This window comes from Rhinatrema bivittatum, chromosome 1 (genome assembly GCF_901001135.1).
Source record: "Rhinatrema bivittatum chromosome 1, aRhiBiv1.1, whole genome shotgun sequence".
NCBI classification, from domain to species: Eukaryota; Metazoa; Chordata; class Amphibia; order Gymnophiona; family Rhinatrematidae; genus Rhinatrema; species Rhinatrema bivittatum.
Window position 1 is genome coordinate 56490280 of NC_042615.1, and position 18526 is coordinate 56508805.

Here is an 18526-nt window from a genome sequence, read left to right on the forward strand (position 1 = left end):
GTGCACCATCTGCAAAATTGTTCATTTGCATCAAGTACCATAGTATATTGGTTTGTTCTGGAACATCAGCAACATTGTGTACTGTTTGTTTTGTTTTGGGAGGTACTAAAAGGCATCCCACAAGACTAAGGGCCTTGAAAAGCTTGTCCTTTCCCACCTGCCAAGTTACCTTGACATTTCCAACAGTATTCCTGGCAGACCACAGATTACATCTATATAGAATAAAGCAACTCAAATACCACATCCATTTCTTCAGTAAAGTCAATAGACATGATGTGATTACATTCAGCAATTGAACAAAACAACCGCTGCAATGATCACTGGCCAAGAATAAGGTACAGAGCAAAACAATGCAACAGTAGTAATGCAAGGCTACAAGAAGAAGATAAAATGCATTTTTCAGTTGTGTAGAAAGATGTCAGACATGTCACAAACATTGTCATGCTCTTGCTTACTGGGTTACACTAAGGTACACAACTAATACATTGAATATCCATAAATGATAATTAATGAGATGGATTTCCCTGTTGAAAAGTCAATCGTGCATCAAAGAGAGTACCCTTCAAATGTAGGTGGAAGGAGGAAGGTAGTTATCTGGTTTATCCTTATTCTTCCCTTTTTCTCTAAAAACAGACTTTTCAGTGGAACAGCATAATACACAGTGAACATTTCCCAAAGCTTGCATGTCATACAAAGCAAGTAGAGGAAGTAAAATACGTTCTCACCTGCAGCTGGTTCAGAACTATTTGACTCTTGGGTAATGGGCAAAGTAGGAATAGCTTCGTCATCAAAACTGATCAAGTCGCCTTCACTGACGGGTGCAGGGGGGTTAACCGAAGTTATATCTTCCACAGAGGTAAAGGCTTTGGCTTGGGTAGCTACAGTCAGTCTAGAGGTAACCATGACGGGCTTTAGTGCTGCCGACTGTGAGCCGGCATTCCTCAAAGACACAGCTCTTTTAGGAAGCAATGGCCTCGGAGCAGGAACTGGAGTGCTTTTTCCCCCATCGGTGCTGTCATCTTCAAAGGATGGCACACCGCTCACATTAATTACGTTGTTACTGGTACTTTTTACATGGCTGGGTTTTGGCTTTTTTGGCAGTTCGGGTTTGACTACAATACTGCTGGTTTCTTGAGGCTTAGACAGTACTGGAGGCCATTCCCTAGGCGTGGCCTTTGGTTTGCCATCTGTGCTCAAATTCCACTCTCCTGAAGTTCTATTAGACACTGGCTTAGGGCCTGGTGTTGGCTTCCCTGCTGTAATAGTAGGCTTTGTTGCAAATGAGCGCGGTACAATTTCTGGTTTCTTTGACAAGGAAGAGCTTTCAGTATTTGCCTGGGACTCAAAGGCTTTGATCCTTGAAACAATACTATTTTGGGGTTTTTCTGTGCTCATAGTGTCTTCTACAACTTGACCTTCCAAAAAGTTATCTTCGAATGGGGACAGCTGCAGAACAAGAGACGAATCCCTTTCAGGTACTGGCTGATTTAGCGCCTCTCCGTTATGTATTATATTCAGAGTCTCACTGACTACAGGTTTGAGGTTGGATTTCAGTCTTGGCTTTGGCACTGGAAACTTCACAGGACCGGAATTTTCCTGATCATTCTGTTCATCAGAAATTCTGACAGTAATTAAAGGAGATGTGTTTTCTGCAAGATTGCAGGCCTGAAGAAACAACGATGTTCTTGGTGGCTTGGGCGGATACTGCACTACTAATTAAAAAAGAAAGAATTACATTACAAAACACAAAAGCCCATGCACTTTGAAACCGTCACTTTTCCAAATGTATGCTGCTGTTACAACTACAATGTTAAGTTTGGCTAATAATCCTTGACTTTGTCCCATTATTATGGTTTTCCTGGAGGAAATCAGTGTGTTGAAATGCACACTAAAAGGTGTCCAGTACTTTATACACTTAAAAAGAAAAATAACGACCAAGGGATTTCTTCCACCTCGGCTCAACCATCAGAGTCATCAGCCGGGGAAGCCATAAACCGCAGCTCCCTCTGGAGATCGGTTAGCATGAACACTACAACTGGCCATGCAGTGTCACTGCAGCATCCCCACACCTGGTGAACCCAGGGAGCAGAAGACTGGCCTAAGAATCAAACCCAGATCCTCTGCACAGCACTTACTACCGAATACCTGGGCCAGCCCCTTCTGCTCATTTTAAGCTTTAAATAAACTCAGGTTTTTGGTAAGATGTATAAAAATGCCAATGTAGTCTGTAGTCACCTGGAACTGGATCTAACTCAGGGGCAGCAATGAGCTGATTGTGCACAGCACTTCCTGGCCGCTGGCTGTCCGTTTCCTCTGCAAAATCTGTCTGTGTTGCCGACGTGGTGGTACTTCTGGGAGCAGCATTATTGGGTGCTGTAGGGACCTGGACTTGGCTGATTTCTTTTATCACCTGCTCATAAGATGGCGGAAGCTACAAGAGAAAGGTTTTTAAAATAAGAGTATTTGTCTAGAAGGTACATTTTTAGACATGTTTCAAATGACATTCTTTCATTGAATCACAAGGCTTTGCTTATTTTATTTATATTCTGTTTTTGAGCACTTCAAAGTGGACTGCATTCACATACTGTAGGAATTCCCCTATCCCTAGAGGGCTATATAAGGTGAAGTGACTTGCCCAAGGTCACCAGATGCAGCAGTAGGATTTGAACTCTGGTTTACCGTGGTTCATAGCCCGCTTCTCTAACCTCTACTCCAGTCCTACACTCCTCCTCCCGTGTAAGTAAAAAAAACAACCCACCATCACTTTACTTTTTTCTTAAGGTGCAAAGAAAGCAGCCAGAGATTGAGTCTTCTACACAGTTATATATATATATAAAAACATAGAAAACAGAAACACGATGGCAGAAAAAGACCATATGGCATATCTAGTCTGCCTATCCGTACCAGCTACTCAATTCTGTAATCCATACCACTGCCTCTGAGATCTTCTGTGTTTATCCCATGCTTTCTTGAATTCAGATACCATCCTTCATGGGGAGACCGTTCCATGCATCTATTACCCTTCTCTGTAAAGAAACATTACCTTGGATTTACTCCCGAGCCCACCCCCTTTCACCCTCATTCCTCACACCTTTGTTGGTTCAGATAAAAGGCTCTACACCCCACAAAGACTCCATCTGAATTCTGCGGTGATTACATGGGAAGAGGGTGAAAGGCGCAGGACTCAGGAGGAATATAAAAAAAACCCCAAAAAAACATTTCTTTACAGGAAGGGCAGTGGATACATGGAACAAAGTCCCCACGGAGGTAGAGGAGATAAGGACAGTATCTGAATCTAAGAAAGCACAAGGCAGAGAGGACCTCTGAGGGAGTGCTAGGGATTGCAAAACGGAGTGATTAGTGTGGATGGAGAGGCTAGATAGCTTTCACTTTAGCTCTGCACATTTTAGACTAAACATGCTTGAAGAAAATACAATCAATATGTCTGTAAACAAGCAAAAAAACAAAAAAAACAAAACAAACATATTACAACCAGAAATACCCACCAATCCCTACATTGTAGGCAAGAGCCTCAAGTTTTTGTTCGATTGATTAAAGTATATAAGCTCTAGGAGCTGCAGGAAGGCCGGTAATCCTCCTCACCTGACCCCAAAAAGCCAGGGGAAGGTCTGCCTAAGCATTAGGCAACAAGCAGCAGCCCCATGCTCTGTCTTTTTTTTGTCTGATGCTATGACTTTATGGAAAAGATCATTACAGAGGGATATTATTTTTATCTGTGGATTGAGATGGGTTGTTATTGTAATAGTTGTGGATGCTTGCAGGTATGTGGTTATGATTTGGATATAGTAAGGCGAGGTTGATTTGATGTGAACATAAAGCAGTGCTATGGATGTTTTATATTGTTTCTAGATATTGTTTATGAAAACCGCCCCGAGCTTCCACTAAGATAAGGCAGTACATATAAATAAATAAATGCTGCAAGGGAAGAGGCATGCTGTGAATGCACTTTTACCTCATGGTGAGCGTTTGAAGAAAAAAAAAATGTAATTTATAATATAAAAGCTGGACTGTCCTGCCCACCCCTCGGGGGGGGGGGGGGGAGTGCCTGAGGGGTAGTTTTAACCGCAGTCTCTCCATCAGGATGGGAGGCGACAGGTCAAACCGGCTATTATTGTTTTTCAATAGCTCACCGTGATGTGCAAAAAAACATTCACAGCATAGCATACATTCCAGTCAGCCTGGATCCCCAGCCAGACGAGGATTTACAGCAAACCGTCTTATAATAGTTAATATCCTGCTTCAATCTTGAGTCTGCTGCTGCTGCTTTTAAAATAAAGAGCAGAAAAGATGGACCACCCGATGCAAAATGTTTCATCACGGGCATCTGCTTACCCCGGCTGGTACAGGCTCTGTTGTCCTCCAGGGAATCTGCGAGGCAGGAGCAGGGGGGGCACAGCCTATGCTCGTTGGTGCACCACGACCCCCACTCGGAAACCAGGCTGGTCCCAGGGGCTCAGCAGCAACAATGGTGATCTCAGGGCGTCTGTAGATTAAAAACCACCACAGAACAGAACACTCAGCAACATTTGAAGTTATTACCTAAAACAAGATAAGCACGGCTGAAAATGTAGAGATCCGCTAGAACGCTGTGACTCAGGTTTCCGTTTGCATTTTATCCTTTTGTAGCCAATTGGCTATTGATTGCCTTTTTTTTTTGTGCGCTTTTGCAAGGTGGAACCCTGCATCCCAAAACAAAGCACCTTAAAAATATCAAGGCAACTCAATATAAACACTATTTGCAAAGAACAAAACCCAACTATTCCAGGTGTTTTACGGCAATGATGAAACCTGGAAGCAACATGAATAAAAAGTAGTAACAGAAACTGCAAAGGCTTCTTTTGCATCTCACTGCTCTGAAGAAGTGATTGGGTTCCGGAGTTGTCGTGCATTTTATCATTTTATAACATTTTCTTCAGCTTTTCACCACTGTTCCCCATATGTGTAAGTACAGAAAGAGGCATGCAAATTGCTTTCAAGAGTACCATAGTCTGGACAGGCCTCATTCAAAACTGACCAGGCCACTGATCACTGTACCATGTCCAGTTTTCTCTACCAAAACCACAGGACAAACTGACGAGCTGCTGCAAAATCAATCACCAGAGGTGACCATAGGTCAGCCAAGGAGATACAAAGCATCAGGTTATTTCTGACACAAGAGCAGGTTTAGCTTTTATAAACTGTGACCTGACGCTATGTTGCCACAGCCCACCAATTAGGACACAGTTTCGTTAGACCTGGAATCCCAAAGGGGCAGAAGCAAGCTAGCAGGGGGTAGTATTGGGGTGAAAGGGGCGGAGGCTAGAAGAGAATGCTCATTACGAAGAGAGGCCATTGTATTATTAGAACAGGGTCCTTGATATTTGTCATCTCAAAACACTAGAAAATCCACTCACCTGCAGAAATACTGCGTGCATTTGAGTATACGTGCAGAAAAGATAGCATTTTTTCCCCTGAAAGCAGCAGTGCAGAGTTGGTGTGCTGGCAAAGAAACTTTTGAAAAGAAGGAACTTGATATCCGAATGTTATTTTTATATCATTGCCTAACACATGCTTGGTTTTCTGCCGTTTGTGTTTTTGATGCCTTTGGATACAAATCTGAATATGCTTCAACCTGCCACCCTGCAATGGCTGTGTGTGCTTACTATTTCAGTGGTACTGATTTTGCAGAGGAAGACTAACTCCTGGGTGCCAGATTGCTTAGACACCCCAAAATTGGCATGTGATACCTGCCACCACTTCAGCATCCCGGGCCCGACAAGTGTTACTGCTGCAGCAGGCCTGGATGCCGCTGTAGCAAGCCTGGGCTAGATGGGAGAGGCCTCGTATCACCGCTCCAGTGGTCCTCGGCCCAATGGAAGGAGCTGCTGCTGCTGACAGGGACTATTCACTGCTCCCTTTCACAGGCTGCAGGGTTTGGGGCAGAGGGAGAAAAATGTAAAACTAAAAGTAAGCAAAAAAGTTAAACAGAAAAGAAAGCAAAACAGATATATAAAAAAATACAACCAAACAAAAAACAAAGTCAGAGAAAAAAAAGTAACCCTCCCCACAAAAAAAAAAAAAAAAAAAAATTGTACATGAGCCAAAAAAGGAGACAAGGAAAAATGTACCTAAATTTTCTTATTGTTTTTCCTGCCCAGTTGATTAGAATGCTAACTCTGTAGCCTACCTCCCTTGTGAGCATGCATCCATCAACAAGATAATTTAGAGATGCGAGCAACCACACGGAGGGACCCTAGTTGGATTCCCACACCCCAAGTGAGATGGGGATGCTTCAGAGGAAGCAAATCATAGCCCCTGAGGGAAAGGGGGGAGAAGCTGTGGTCACTGTTAAGGGTGACACCTGGTGGCTGAACATAGGGTCCATGATGCAGGGTGCTAGAAGGAACCCATCTCAGGATCGTTGCTGCAATGACCTGACCAGGAACAGTGGGAGGGTCTATTAAAAGAGGAGGAAAAATCTCCAGGTAATTAAGAATGAAGGCTGATGGTGCCAGAATATTTATTTATTTTATTTTTTATTTAAAATTTTTTTTATACCGACATTCATCCAGGATATCACATCGGTTTACAGTGTAACACAAACAAACGCCAGGCATGGCGCTTTACACTGAACAAATAAAACAAGTTAACAAATTAATAAATGAGGGTGTGAATAACAAGGGGAAATTTGCATTAAATAATCAACGAGGTTTGTAAATATATACATATGTACAAAAGGAAGACACTAAGAGATAAGCAATTTAGGAGTGCTAGGAGGAGAGGGGGGAGTGGCGAGAGAGGGAAGGGAACGAGGTGAGGGGGGAGAAAAAGGTAGGAGAATGGCGAAGTGAGGGGATAGAGGGCCAGAAGAGGGGGGCAGAGGAGAGGAAGGGTGGGCAGTGGAGAGGAAGGGAGAAATTAGGTGTATGCCTTGGCGAAGAGCCAGGTCTTGAGCTTCCACTTGAATGATTTGAGGCATTCCTCTTGCCGTAGTTCAACTGGCATTGTGTTCCAAAGGGTCGGCCCGGCTATCGATATTGCACGGGCTCTGGTAGATGTTAGTTTGTAGAGTTTAGGGGAAGGGATGGGCATAGTTGCGAGATGTGCGTGTCTAGTAGGCTTATTAGACTGGTGTAAGCGGAAGGATTCATTAAACCAGTTCATTTCAGGATTGTATAAAGCCTTGTGGATGAGAGAGAGAGTCTTATATTGTATACGGGAAGCTATTGGGAGCCAATGTAGATCTTTTAGAACAGGTGTAATATGGTCGTGTCTGCGTAAGTTGGTCAAGATTCGGGCTGTTGTGTTTTGTAATACTAATACTAAGAATACTAGCCCTGGTTCCAAATGAATTGGAAAGAAAAGGATCAAGAAGGAACTACCAAGCCACACACACAAAAAGTCCTTCGAACAAGTTAATTAGGTGAATTTTCAAAGGAGTTACGCATATAAAAACGTAACATTCTATTGCAGCAGTTTTTTAAAAACCCAGCTTCATGAGTAAGGCGCATTAACACATGCACAAACCAGTTTTAAGCATGTAAATGCTTCTGAAAGTCAGGCCCTTAGTGTTTTCAGAACTCTAAGCTGAGATCCACTTGTAGATCACTGAATAACTGAAAACAGGCTCAGTGATGAAACCCTATTATGAGCATTCAAACTAACTCTAAAGAAAATGACACAACTAGAATGTCACTTATATAAAAAGACTTCCAGTTTATAGTATTTCACCTCTGAAAGATAAACATCTAATTCTGATATTAATTTTGAAGTTGATGCTCTTTTCTGAATAGTCCGGTCTCTCTCTGTTGTAGCTGATAAGTGAGAACAAAATGGAAGAGAGAGGCGATGTAACCCCAGAATTTTTAATTCATGGCCGAAAGAAGAGGGCTTGGGGGGGGGGGGGGGGGGGTGATACTCGGAAGAATACACGATTTTATCCCGGAGTTGGCCCGCATCTGTCTGAGACATGAATCAAGACCCTAGGTGAACTTTTCAGTTTGTATATTGACAAGAATTTAGACTGGAGGAGAAGGGCGGCAGACAGGAGCCGATTCAATCGGGCTGTCACCCCTAAGAAAGTAATAAAGTTACTGGTGTCACAAAAATGTATGTTTCTCACAAGACTACATGTAGAGAAAATATTTATTTTTATTTAAAAGAACTTATAGCCCACGCCCTCCAATGTTCGGGGCAGGTTACAGATAGTAACAGATTAAAACAAGGCGGTGGGGAGAGGCAGGTATGAGGATAGGCAGAGGAAAGACCAAGGATGGAGGAGTATGTGGAAGGCCAGGAGCACAAATGTTCATAACCTAGGTAATAAAATTCCAGACTTGGAAGCCCTAATGACAAAAGGCAATCTAGATATTGTGGCTGTCACAGAAACATGGTTCAGTGAGACCCATGACTGGAATATAGCAAACAAAAATGGGAAGTAGGAGCACTTTACATAAAAAAAATGCAGGGGATATGGGAAAAAGAGACACCACGGGTTACCTGGGAAAGGGGTGATGGCACTGCCCTCTAAATCATCATTGACAGACTGAAGAGCTAGATAGCAATCTAATCAAACATACATAAATAAATAAATATATACGATTACAATGGTGAGGGAGTTGCTGCTGGTGGGAGATTTTAATCTGACAGAAGAGGACTGGAGCACCCCATCAGCATATTCTGTTAGACCATAGGAACTTCACATACTACGTCAGACCAAGGGTCCATCAAGCCCAGCATCCTGTTTCCAACAGAGGCCAATCCAGGCCATAAGAACCTGGCAAGTACCCAAACACTAAGAAGAACCCATGCTACTGATGCAATTAATAGCAGAGGCCATTCCCCAAGTCAACATGATTAAAAGGAGTTAATGGATTTATCCAAACCTTTTTTTAAACAGCTACACTAACTGCACTAACCACATCCTCTGGCAACAAATTCCAGAGCTTAATTGTGCGTTGAGTAAAAATTAATTTATCTGATTAGTCTTAAATTTGCTACTTGCTAACTTCAAGGAGTGCCCCCAGAGTCCTTCTATTATCCGAAAGTGTAAATAACCGATTTACATCTACCCATCCTAAACCTCTCATGATTTTAAAGACCTCTATCATATTCCCCCTGAACTCAAGGGGCTTTCTCTCAGGGAAGCATGAGAAGAAGATTCCAGACCTAGTACTTAACACATGGAAAAAGTATTTCTAATGCTTGGATGTTTGTCTTGATTAGATTTAGAGCTCTACATAGCAGGGACTCTATGTTTTTGTACAGCACACCTACGTCGAGTAGCATTATAGATGTAATAAGTAGTAGTAGTAGTAGTAGTAGTAGTAGTAGTAGTAGTAGTACTAGTTGTTCTCTGAACTCCAACAGTCATCAGATGGCATGGCAATGCAAGAGCCAAAGCAGAGAGGGGTCAATGAAAAGTCAAAAGTTCTGGACTTCAGAAGTACCAACTCTGGCAAAGTGGAAGTCCCTTGCAGGGCAGTCACTAGACAAGGAGTTGCTTTCCCTGCCCCCTTCTCTTTTGGGCTTGCATGCTCAAAGACTGACTCAAAAGGGTGGCATCACACTTCCCTCTCCCTGGCTTGGCACTCAGGTCGGTTGCCCCCTCTGGTGCGACAGCTTTGATCCTTTGCAAAGTAGAACAGTGGGTTACACTAAAAAGAGCCACAGTAAGGGCAACTATTCTTTATTTTAAGAATGGAAATAAAAGTAAGAGAAATAAATAGACTGATTTGGTTTTCTAATGAGATGGCTGAAAAAGCAAGGGCAAAAAGAAGAGCATTCAAAATGTACGCAGGATCCGAGAAAGAGGAGCAGAAGGAAGAATATTTGGTGAAGTTGAAAGATGAGGGAAGGTTTGGGCGGCAAAGACAAAAGTGGAAGAAAGAAAAAAAAAGACAGCTGAGGCAGTAAAGAGAGGCAAGAAGATTTTTTTCAGGTATCTCAGTTAAGGGGAGAAGTGTAGGGACAATTCAGGCCAACCCTGAGTATATCTTAAAGGAGCTTGTTCTCTCTGAACCAAAAAAAACGGAAGGAGGAAGACAGCAAATCATTAAAACATTCTTCATGCCCGCAGGAAAGACCGCCTAGGTGGTAAAACACTCTGTCTGCCTTAGCTCTGCTACAGAGAAAAGCTTCAGTGATGACTGGAGCACATTAAGGGGCAGAGTTTCAAAGGGGTACGCGCATAAGATACGCGCATACCCCAGAAAACCTGCCCCAAGCTCCCCCTGCGCGCGCCGAGCCTATGTTGCATAGGCTGCCGGCGTGCGCAAAGCCCTGGGACGCGCATAAGTCCCGGGGCTTTCCTGGGGGGGCGTGTTGCGGCCAGCGCGTCATCAGGGGCGGGGCCACGGGCATGGTTCCGGCCCAGGGGCGTGGCCGCAGCCTCCGGACCAGCCCCTGGTCCAGAACATGGCGCACCGGCAACGGCCCGGGGCAGGCGTAACTTTTCCAACAAAGGTAGGGGCGGGTGGGTTAGGTAGGGGAAGGTGCACTTTGCAATGTAATAAGATAAAAACATTAAAAACATTAAAAGACCAAATCATAACACAAACAATTCCCAGAAGAGAACTGCAACTAACACATTTAAATAGAAGAATGTTTGCAAGCAAAGAAATGTTTGCAGGTAAAAGAAAATCTTTTTCTTTTACCTGACGAACATACTTCTGTGTGGTATTTGTAGCAGAAGAAAAGAAAGCAGGAGGGTCAGAAAACACACATCATCGGATTTAAAAAGGAACTCGGCAGTTTTACTGATAGGTCTGATCAGTGTCTCACTGGACATAAGAGTGGCTCTAGAAGACTGGAGATGGACACAGATGCCATCTTTCTCCACAAAACCCAGAAGCAGGAAGCAGACCAATGAGTACAGGCCTGACCTTGATGTTGGGGAAAATAATGCAATCAGTGCACCCAAGGTGAGGATTGCAGAATACCTTGACACCAAAACGTCAGCTCACACGTCAGGTCTTTTTTAATCAGGAAATTAGTGCTGTGTTTGCCAGCCTAAATTGGCCCAATTGTCTTTGCTTGATGCAAACCTACATTTCCACGTGAGAAAATCCTTTATTTAAACAGGTCCAATGTGTATTTCACCCTATTCTCCTGAGGGGCATCTCCTCAGAGGATACACAAAATAACATCACCTCTTGGGGCTTTCTTTCCTTGCCACTCTCCCCAGGAGTGAGTTCTTTCTACGGGGAAAGCTTCTGCCATGGTCCAGCTGGGGGGAGTGACCTCTCCTCGTGTTGCTGCTCGTCATAGTATTTTCTGAGGATGCATAATCAAGGAGCCCGAACACAGAATGGGGTGTTCAAATACTAAAGTTTACCGATTCTGTTAAACGACAAATCAATTTCCAACGGGCTGATACAGTAAAAGTCGTGGGAGAGCCGGCGAGCGCCCGCTCTTCCAACGCGCGCACAGGCCAGTGTCCTGGGCGCGCGATTCAGTATCGGCCCGTATGCAAATTAGGGCCTGCGGTAAAAGGAGGCGCTAGGGACACTAGCGCGTCCCTAGTGCCTCCTTTTTGACATAAGCGGCGGCTGTCAGCAGGTTTGAAAGCCGCCGCTCAATTTTTCTGGCGTCGGTTCTCAAACCCGCTGACAGCCACGGGTTCGGAAAACAGACGCCGGCAAAACTGAGCATCCGTCTTCCAACCCGCGGGCAGATTTAAAAAAAAAATTGTTTTTTTAATTTTAAATTTTTTTTTTTATTTTTGGGGCCTCCAACTTAATATTTAGTGTGTTTTGTATACCATCATTCTGTTTCACCATCAGAACGGTTTACAGTTGTTGTGAAATAAAGTTGGCTACAAACATCGCTATGATATTAATATATAAGTATATATATTCAGATTTATATATAAATATTTATTTTTATTTATTTAAGGTTTTTTTATACCGGCATTCATGAACTCGTTCACATCATGTCGGTTTACAGAAAACAGGGGTGCGAAGAATACAACCAAAAAAACATAATAAAACGTGATGAAAAGAAGCAGTTACAATTAACAAGGGCTAATGAACTGGGATTGTAAGAGTAAAGAGAGATAGAGGGGGTTAATTATAAACAAATGTACAATATAAATATGGAGTCCAATATATACAGCTTCTGAGCAGAGAAATTATTGATGGTGCATGTTAGGTGGAGTTCGGGAAGGCTTGCCTGAAAAGCCATGTCTTAAGCCTTTTCCTAAAGGTTAGGAGGCATGGTTCGTTTCTGAGATCTGGAGGGATGGAGTTCCATAACGGTGGTCCTGCTGTGGAAAGGGCTCGGTCTCTTAAGGTGCTGTGCTTAGTGGTTTTCGTGGGTGGAACAATGAGGCATCCTCTGTAGGCTTCCCTGGTCGGTCTTGTGGCTTTGTGTAAACGGGGCGGAATTTGTAGGTCGATTATGGTATGTTGGTGAATGATTTTGTATATCAAGGTGATGGATTTATAAATGACTCTGAAATGGATTGGTAACCAGTGGAGGTCTTGTAGAACTGGGGAGATGTGGTCTCTTCTCCTAGTGTTAGTCAATAGACGGGCTGCTGCGTTTTGAACCATTTGGAGTGGTTTTGTGTATGAGGAGGGGAGGCCAAGTAGAGTAGAGCTGCAGTAGTCCAGTTTAGAGAAAATGAGGGCTTGGAGGATGGTTCTGAAGTCTTTGTCATGGAATAGTGGTCTTATCCTTTTTAAGACTTGCAGTTTAAAGAAGCAGTCTTTGGTGGTTTTATTGATATCACTATGATATTTCTATAGTGATATCACTATGATATCACTATGATAATTCTAGAATTAACAACAACATACTTAAATCTGGAACACCCCGCTATAATATTGGGAGATTTTAACTTACATGTCGACGACCCCATTCTCTCAACCAATTGTGAATCCTTCTTAACTGCCATGTCGGCCATAGGGTTCAAGCAGATTATAAACAAACCTACCCACAGAGCAGGTCACACCCTGGACCTAATATTTGTAAACTCTAGCATCTCTCACCCAACTCCACCCAAATGCCAACCCGTTCCCTGGTCTGACCATACTTTAATATCTTCCGCCTTTTTGCTGGAACAAATAAGCAAAAAACCTGTCCCACAACCTGAATTCATATACAGGAAATCTTGCACATCCGAGGAATTACACAATCATCTTGGCCCAGAACTCACACTCATAGACATCTCTTCACCCAATTCAGCCCTCCAATCTTGGTCTATGATAACAGAAACAGCAGCCAACAATCTCTGTCCTCTATCAACAAAAAAACTTGAACACAACTCCTCCAAAAGACAACCTTGGTTTAAAGAAGAACTTCAAAAACTGAAACACTCCCTCCGACAGAAGGAAAGCAAATGGCGGAAAACACCAACACAGACATCCCTCTCTGCTTACAAACTCGCACTCCACCAATACAAAAGCGCTACATTAAAAACAAAAAGGGACTTCTTTGCACAGAAGATCCACCATATTATCTTTGACTCCAAAGCCCTCTTTGCCTATGTATCTAATTTAACCCAAACTATGACTCCTGACATCCCTGCCAACCTAGCTCAAGAAAAAGCAGAGGAGTTGGCCCTCTTCTTTAGCAACAAAATCTCCAACCTAATAACTCAGCTGAGAACCAACACTTCAACGCCATCCAACACATACCTCCACTACAACGAAGACATTTCTCTACAATCATTTGAACCCATCACTACTTCTGAGATTCTCTCTTTATTGAAGAAAATGAAACCTTCATCTCACCCTTTAGACCACATCCCATCCAAACTTCTCCTGCTAATACCAGAAACAATCTCCAATGCTCTGACAGTCATTATTAACTGTTCCCTAGCACAAGGAATCTACCCGGACGACCTGAAAATTGCATCCATCAAACCGCTCCTAAAAAAACCCAACTTAAATCCTAATGATCCTAACAATTTCCGTCCTATATCCAATCTCCCTTTCATAGCTAAGGTAATGGAAAAATTAGTTAACTCCAGACTCTCAGACTACCTCGAAGAACACAACATTCTGTTCCCATCTCAATATGGCTTCAGAAAAGCTCTAAGTACTGAATCACTGCTAATTTCCTTGACCGACTACCTCATCATGGGCCTGGATAAAGGTCACACTTATTTACTGATCCTACTGGACCTATCAGCTGCCTTTGATACGGTTAACCACTCCACCCTACTAATTCAATTAGCAAACATCGGAATAACCGGAACAGCACTATCATGGTTCAAATCGTTCTTAGGGAACAGAAAATACAAAGTCAAAATCCACAACAAAGAATCCCAACACTACTCTTCATCCACGGGAGTTCCACAGGGCTCCTCCCTTTCACCAACGCTATTTAATGTATACCTGCTCCCTCTTTGCCAACTGCTAACTAACTTAAACCTTAAACACTTTCTGTATGCAGACGACGTCCAGATAGTCATACCCGTTAAAGAATCCTACACCAAAACTCTAGAATTCTGGGAAACTTGTCTTCAAAAAATTGATGTTCTCCTCTCAAACCTCAATCTAATACTAAACTCTTCAAAAAGTGAACTCCTCCTAATCTCTTCTGAAAACAGTTACTTTGACACAAATCCTCCACCCAATTTACAAACGCCACAAGTAAGAAACTTAGGAGCCATCGTGGATAACAGGTTAAACCTAAAAGCATTCATAAATCAAACTACTAAGGACTGTTTCTATAAACTCCAAGTCCTAAAAAGAATAAGACCACTCTTCCATTTTCATGACTACAGAACTATTCTACAATCTATAATATTTTCTAAACTAGATTACTGCAACTCTTTGCTTTTAGGTCTTCCAGCATCTCACACTAAACCCCTTCAGATGGTCCAAAACACGGCTGCGAGAATATTAACAAACACACGGAGAAGAGACCACATATCACCAATCCTCAAAGACCTGCACTGGCTGCCAATTCACTACAGAATCATATATAAGTCCATAACCACTATTTTCAAAGCTATACATCAACAATCTCAGCTCAACCTTCAAATTCCTCTCAAAAAATTCACGTCCAAAAGACCAATCAGAGAGTCCTATAGAGAAACCCTACAAATACCACACTCCAAAACCATGAAGCACATAACCGCCAGAGACAGGGCATTCTCCACTGCAGGACCAACTCTGTGGAACTCTATCCCACCAGATTTGCGACAGGAACCATGCCTTCCTACTTTTAGGAAAAGACTTAAAACGTGGCTATTCATGAAAGCTTTTCCTGAACTAAACTGAACTTATTACATTATCAACCAGTCGCCCAGACTTTGCCTTAATCATGGTAATTAACATCCCTACCTCATAAGGGCAATTCATCAAGGCTATAAGCACATTGACTGGCATATATATTCTTTTAATTTAAACCCCTGCATTCTTTTCTCAGATCCAAGTTATTTTATTCCCTTGTTTTATTGTAACTGCATTCCTTAGCCCTCTCTTGATCTATGTTTTTTACTACTATTATTATTATTTATTACTAAATGTTATTTTTTGATTTTGTTCCTATCCACTTGTTAATTGTGAACCGACATGATGCGATATTTATCGCGAATGCCGGTATAGAAAAACTTAAAATAAATAAAATAAATAAATATTAAGTCAGAGGGTTTTATTGATATCACTATGATATTAAGTCAGAGGGTGTACAGAAAAGCAGCTTTTTCTGCTTTTCTGTACACTTTCCCAGTGCAGGCCGAAATTAAAATGTGCGGCTGTCAACTCCTAGTCCTATCTCTGGGGAATTAGGGACCTCTAGTAGCCTACCCATAGGGGTGATATATATATATATATACATACTATAACACACACTGGGATTCACTGCAATTTAGCATGCAATGGATTCCAGTGAGTTGAATGATCTGAATGTCATATTTTCTATCAAACTGCAAAATACAATATTTGGATTACATTATAGGGAGGGATGGTGGTTTAGCTGCAGTGCTGCGCCAGATTGTACAAGCTATTCCTGGCCACAGGGACAGCTGTGCACCACTTGGGATGCCTCTGCTGGCAAAAGATGACCCTGGATGGTTCAGCCTTCTCCAGGGTTCCGGTCATAGCCAGAAGGAAATCAATGCTGCAGTCTAATTAGCACGATTCTGAAGACATTGTGCTTCCAAAATCTGTGTAAAGCCTCTCTCACTTCCCGTGGTAAAACTATATGTCTTATAAAATTTAATAGAGAGAACGTGGATCTTTTTAGTATTTTACTTCTAAACTATGGCACACTGTTTGTTTTTTTTGTTGTCTAAGTCAGTCTTCAAGATGCGGCTGTGACTTTGGAAGATTACCAGCTGGCGAATGTCAATGTCATCATCTTTATGTGGAGAAAGCAGATGGGCTCTGAAAATGATTAAACAATTTTGTAGAACAAAAAAAGATACATGCAAATGTTTTCATGATGCCTGGCTTCCTCCTTTGGTACTGAAATTTGTATATAGCTATGACTACTAACCAATGGCAGGCCCATGCGTTCTGATCTGTCCGAAATTTTGACTGAACTGGGCTGTTTCTTCCCCCTTTTCAGAAGTTCTAAGTGTCGTGGGCATCAAGAGCACATGAAGAACAGAGAGTCATGGGGTGCTTATCATCTGAGATACCAATTTGAAAAAAAATTAAATGAGTGGCTCAAAAATTATTATGGAGGACACAGACATGATTTTTATACGCTCAATTTTCCTGAAAGGAAACGGGGCTAAAAGCGGTCCCTGATGGATGAGATTAAGTAGTAAATGTTTGTACATGTAATGCTACACAGTCATCCAAGAAAGAAGCAAAATGCATGTCTCTCCATCTCAATTGCATAAAACGGACAGTGACCACCAGGGCCCGTCGACTCTGCCCATTTTCCCTACCTACTTAAAAACCACAGACTCCACTTCCCCACCACTAGGTAATTCTCTCTTCCTGTTTGATGCCTTTCTGAATATCTGATACCAATATTGTCCCAATCAGCTGTTCAACAGATTCTCCAAACTTTCTATGGAGATACACTGGTTACTCTCGAGGCAAACCCTTTCCAATCTCATATCATGACCGCCTTTCTTTCAGATCTTCCTTTTATGCAAAAGAAGCTTTCCTTATAAATGTGCAGCTCATAATCCTCCTCCCTTCTCTCCTACAAGGCATGCCTAGTTACTCTCATAATTCTTACCTCATTATAGATTGTGAGGAGGAGGACTACCGTATTTGAACTGCCTCTGCTCTGTCTACACCTCCTTCAGAGAGGCGGCCTCCAGAACTGGACACAGCACTGCAGACAGAGCCTGACCATTTATCTGCATCGGCTCCATCCGTGCACCCTATTAGTGCACTACACATTAACCTTTTCCCCTCCTCCCCCTCCATGATACACATATTTAGGATCTGTTTAGTGACATCTCACTCTAGTAAATCTGAACATGCCCTTACTATCATTCTGTCTGCTAAAGCCATTAAATTGTGAAAAAAAAAATTTTTTTTTGAGAAGAACAAAATGTATTACAAAACTGAGAAAACAGATACTGTTGCATTCCCTAAAAGGTTTCAATCATGAATCAGGAGGGCCAGTCCTGGTCTTGGCTATGTTTGCATTACTGCATAGAAGAAAAAAGTTTGAGTTTCTTAACTGGTGGGGGAAGAGAGGGGAGGAATCCCAGAAGTAATGGGCTCAGGTTCCTGGGGGTGGGGGGGAGAGACAGCCGCGAACAGCAATGGTATCTTCAGCTGATTGCAGTGGGACCTGAATAGGTGAGCAGAGGAAAACCCACTTTGCAGTCCTTCATTAGAAACCACTAAGTCAATACTGCAGTCCAGGGCAGCTGAGGAAGTGTGAGAGAGGGGGAGGAGAGAAAGGGCAGGGTGTATAGACAAACCCATTCAGATAGTTATATTATATAATCCTGGTTGTGGAAGCGACATCTATGAACTGGATTTCAGATTTACTTATTCGCCTTTCCAAACCTGAGCACAAGGCACGTTACCCTACTACATCTGAATGTATTTCCCTGCCTTAGCAGGCTTCAGTTGTAAGATTTTACCAGAGGCAATGGAGGGTGAAGTAACTTGCCCAAGGTTAAAAGGAGCATTAGTCACCGCATGTATCGTACTCCTGTGCGTTTAGCCCAATTCAGTGACGTGGGAAAGGAATGTTGGAGAGGTAATGTGTGGTAGCAGGAGTGCTGCCATTTCTAGTCCTTTTGGGGAGAGATAATGTCCTATATTGAACAAATTTGTATTCAGCGATTGGTTTTGACTCCTGCCCTGGGGTTGGTAGACTGGTGGCCAAATAGATCCAGCATGCAGGGTCACCAAAAAAAAGTTAGTAGCTCGCCTCACTATAGCCCAGTTTTGGAAACTATCCCCTGTGGTTTATGATTGGAAGATTAAGGTAGCAGAGATAGCAGATCTTGAAAAATGGACATGTATGCTAAATGATGAATTGGATGATGATGATACAGTCTGGAAACCTTACTGGGATTGGCAAACTCAAGATGTCACTGATGTGTAAGTGGGGGATACCTCTGGTCAATTTAACTTTTACAGTTATG

The 18526-nt window shown here is 42.6% G+C and overlaps 1 protein-coding gene across 5 annotated transcripts in view; it reads right to left on the bottom strand.

Moving 5' to 3' along the window:
- The window catches only part of SH3D19 (SH3 domain containing 19), a 247586-nt gene that overhangs the window by 110430 nt on the left and 118630 nt on the right, over window positions 1-18526 (bottom strand). For 4 of the 5 annotated variants that reach the window (XM_029605834.1, XM_029605658.1, XM_029605915.1 and 1 more), the window contains 3 exons: window positions 4354-4504; window positions 2236-2431; window positions 726-1712 (listed from right to left, as the gene is read on the bottom strand). In XM_029605834.1, coding sequence (XP_029461694.1) covers window positions 726-1712; window positions 2236-2431; window positions 4354-4504 — 1334 coding nt within the window. The remainder of the gene's footprint in view (window positions 1-725; window positions 1713-2235; window positions 2432-4353; window positions 4505-18526) is intronic. The other variant, XM_029605745.1, reaches the window with a different exon arrangement.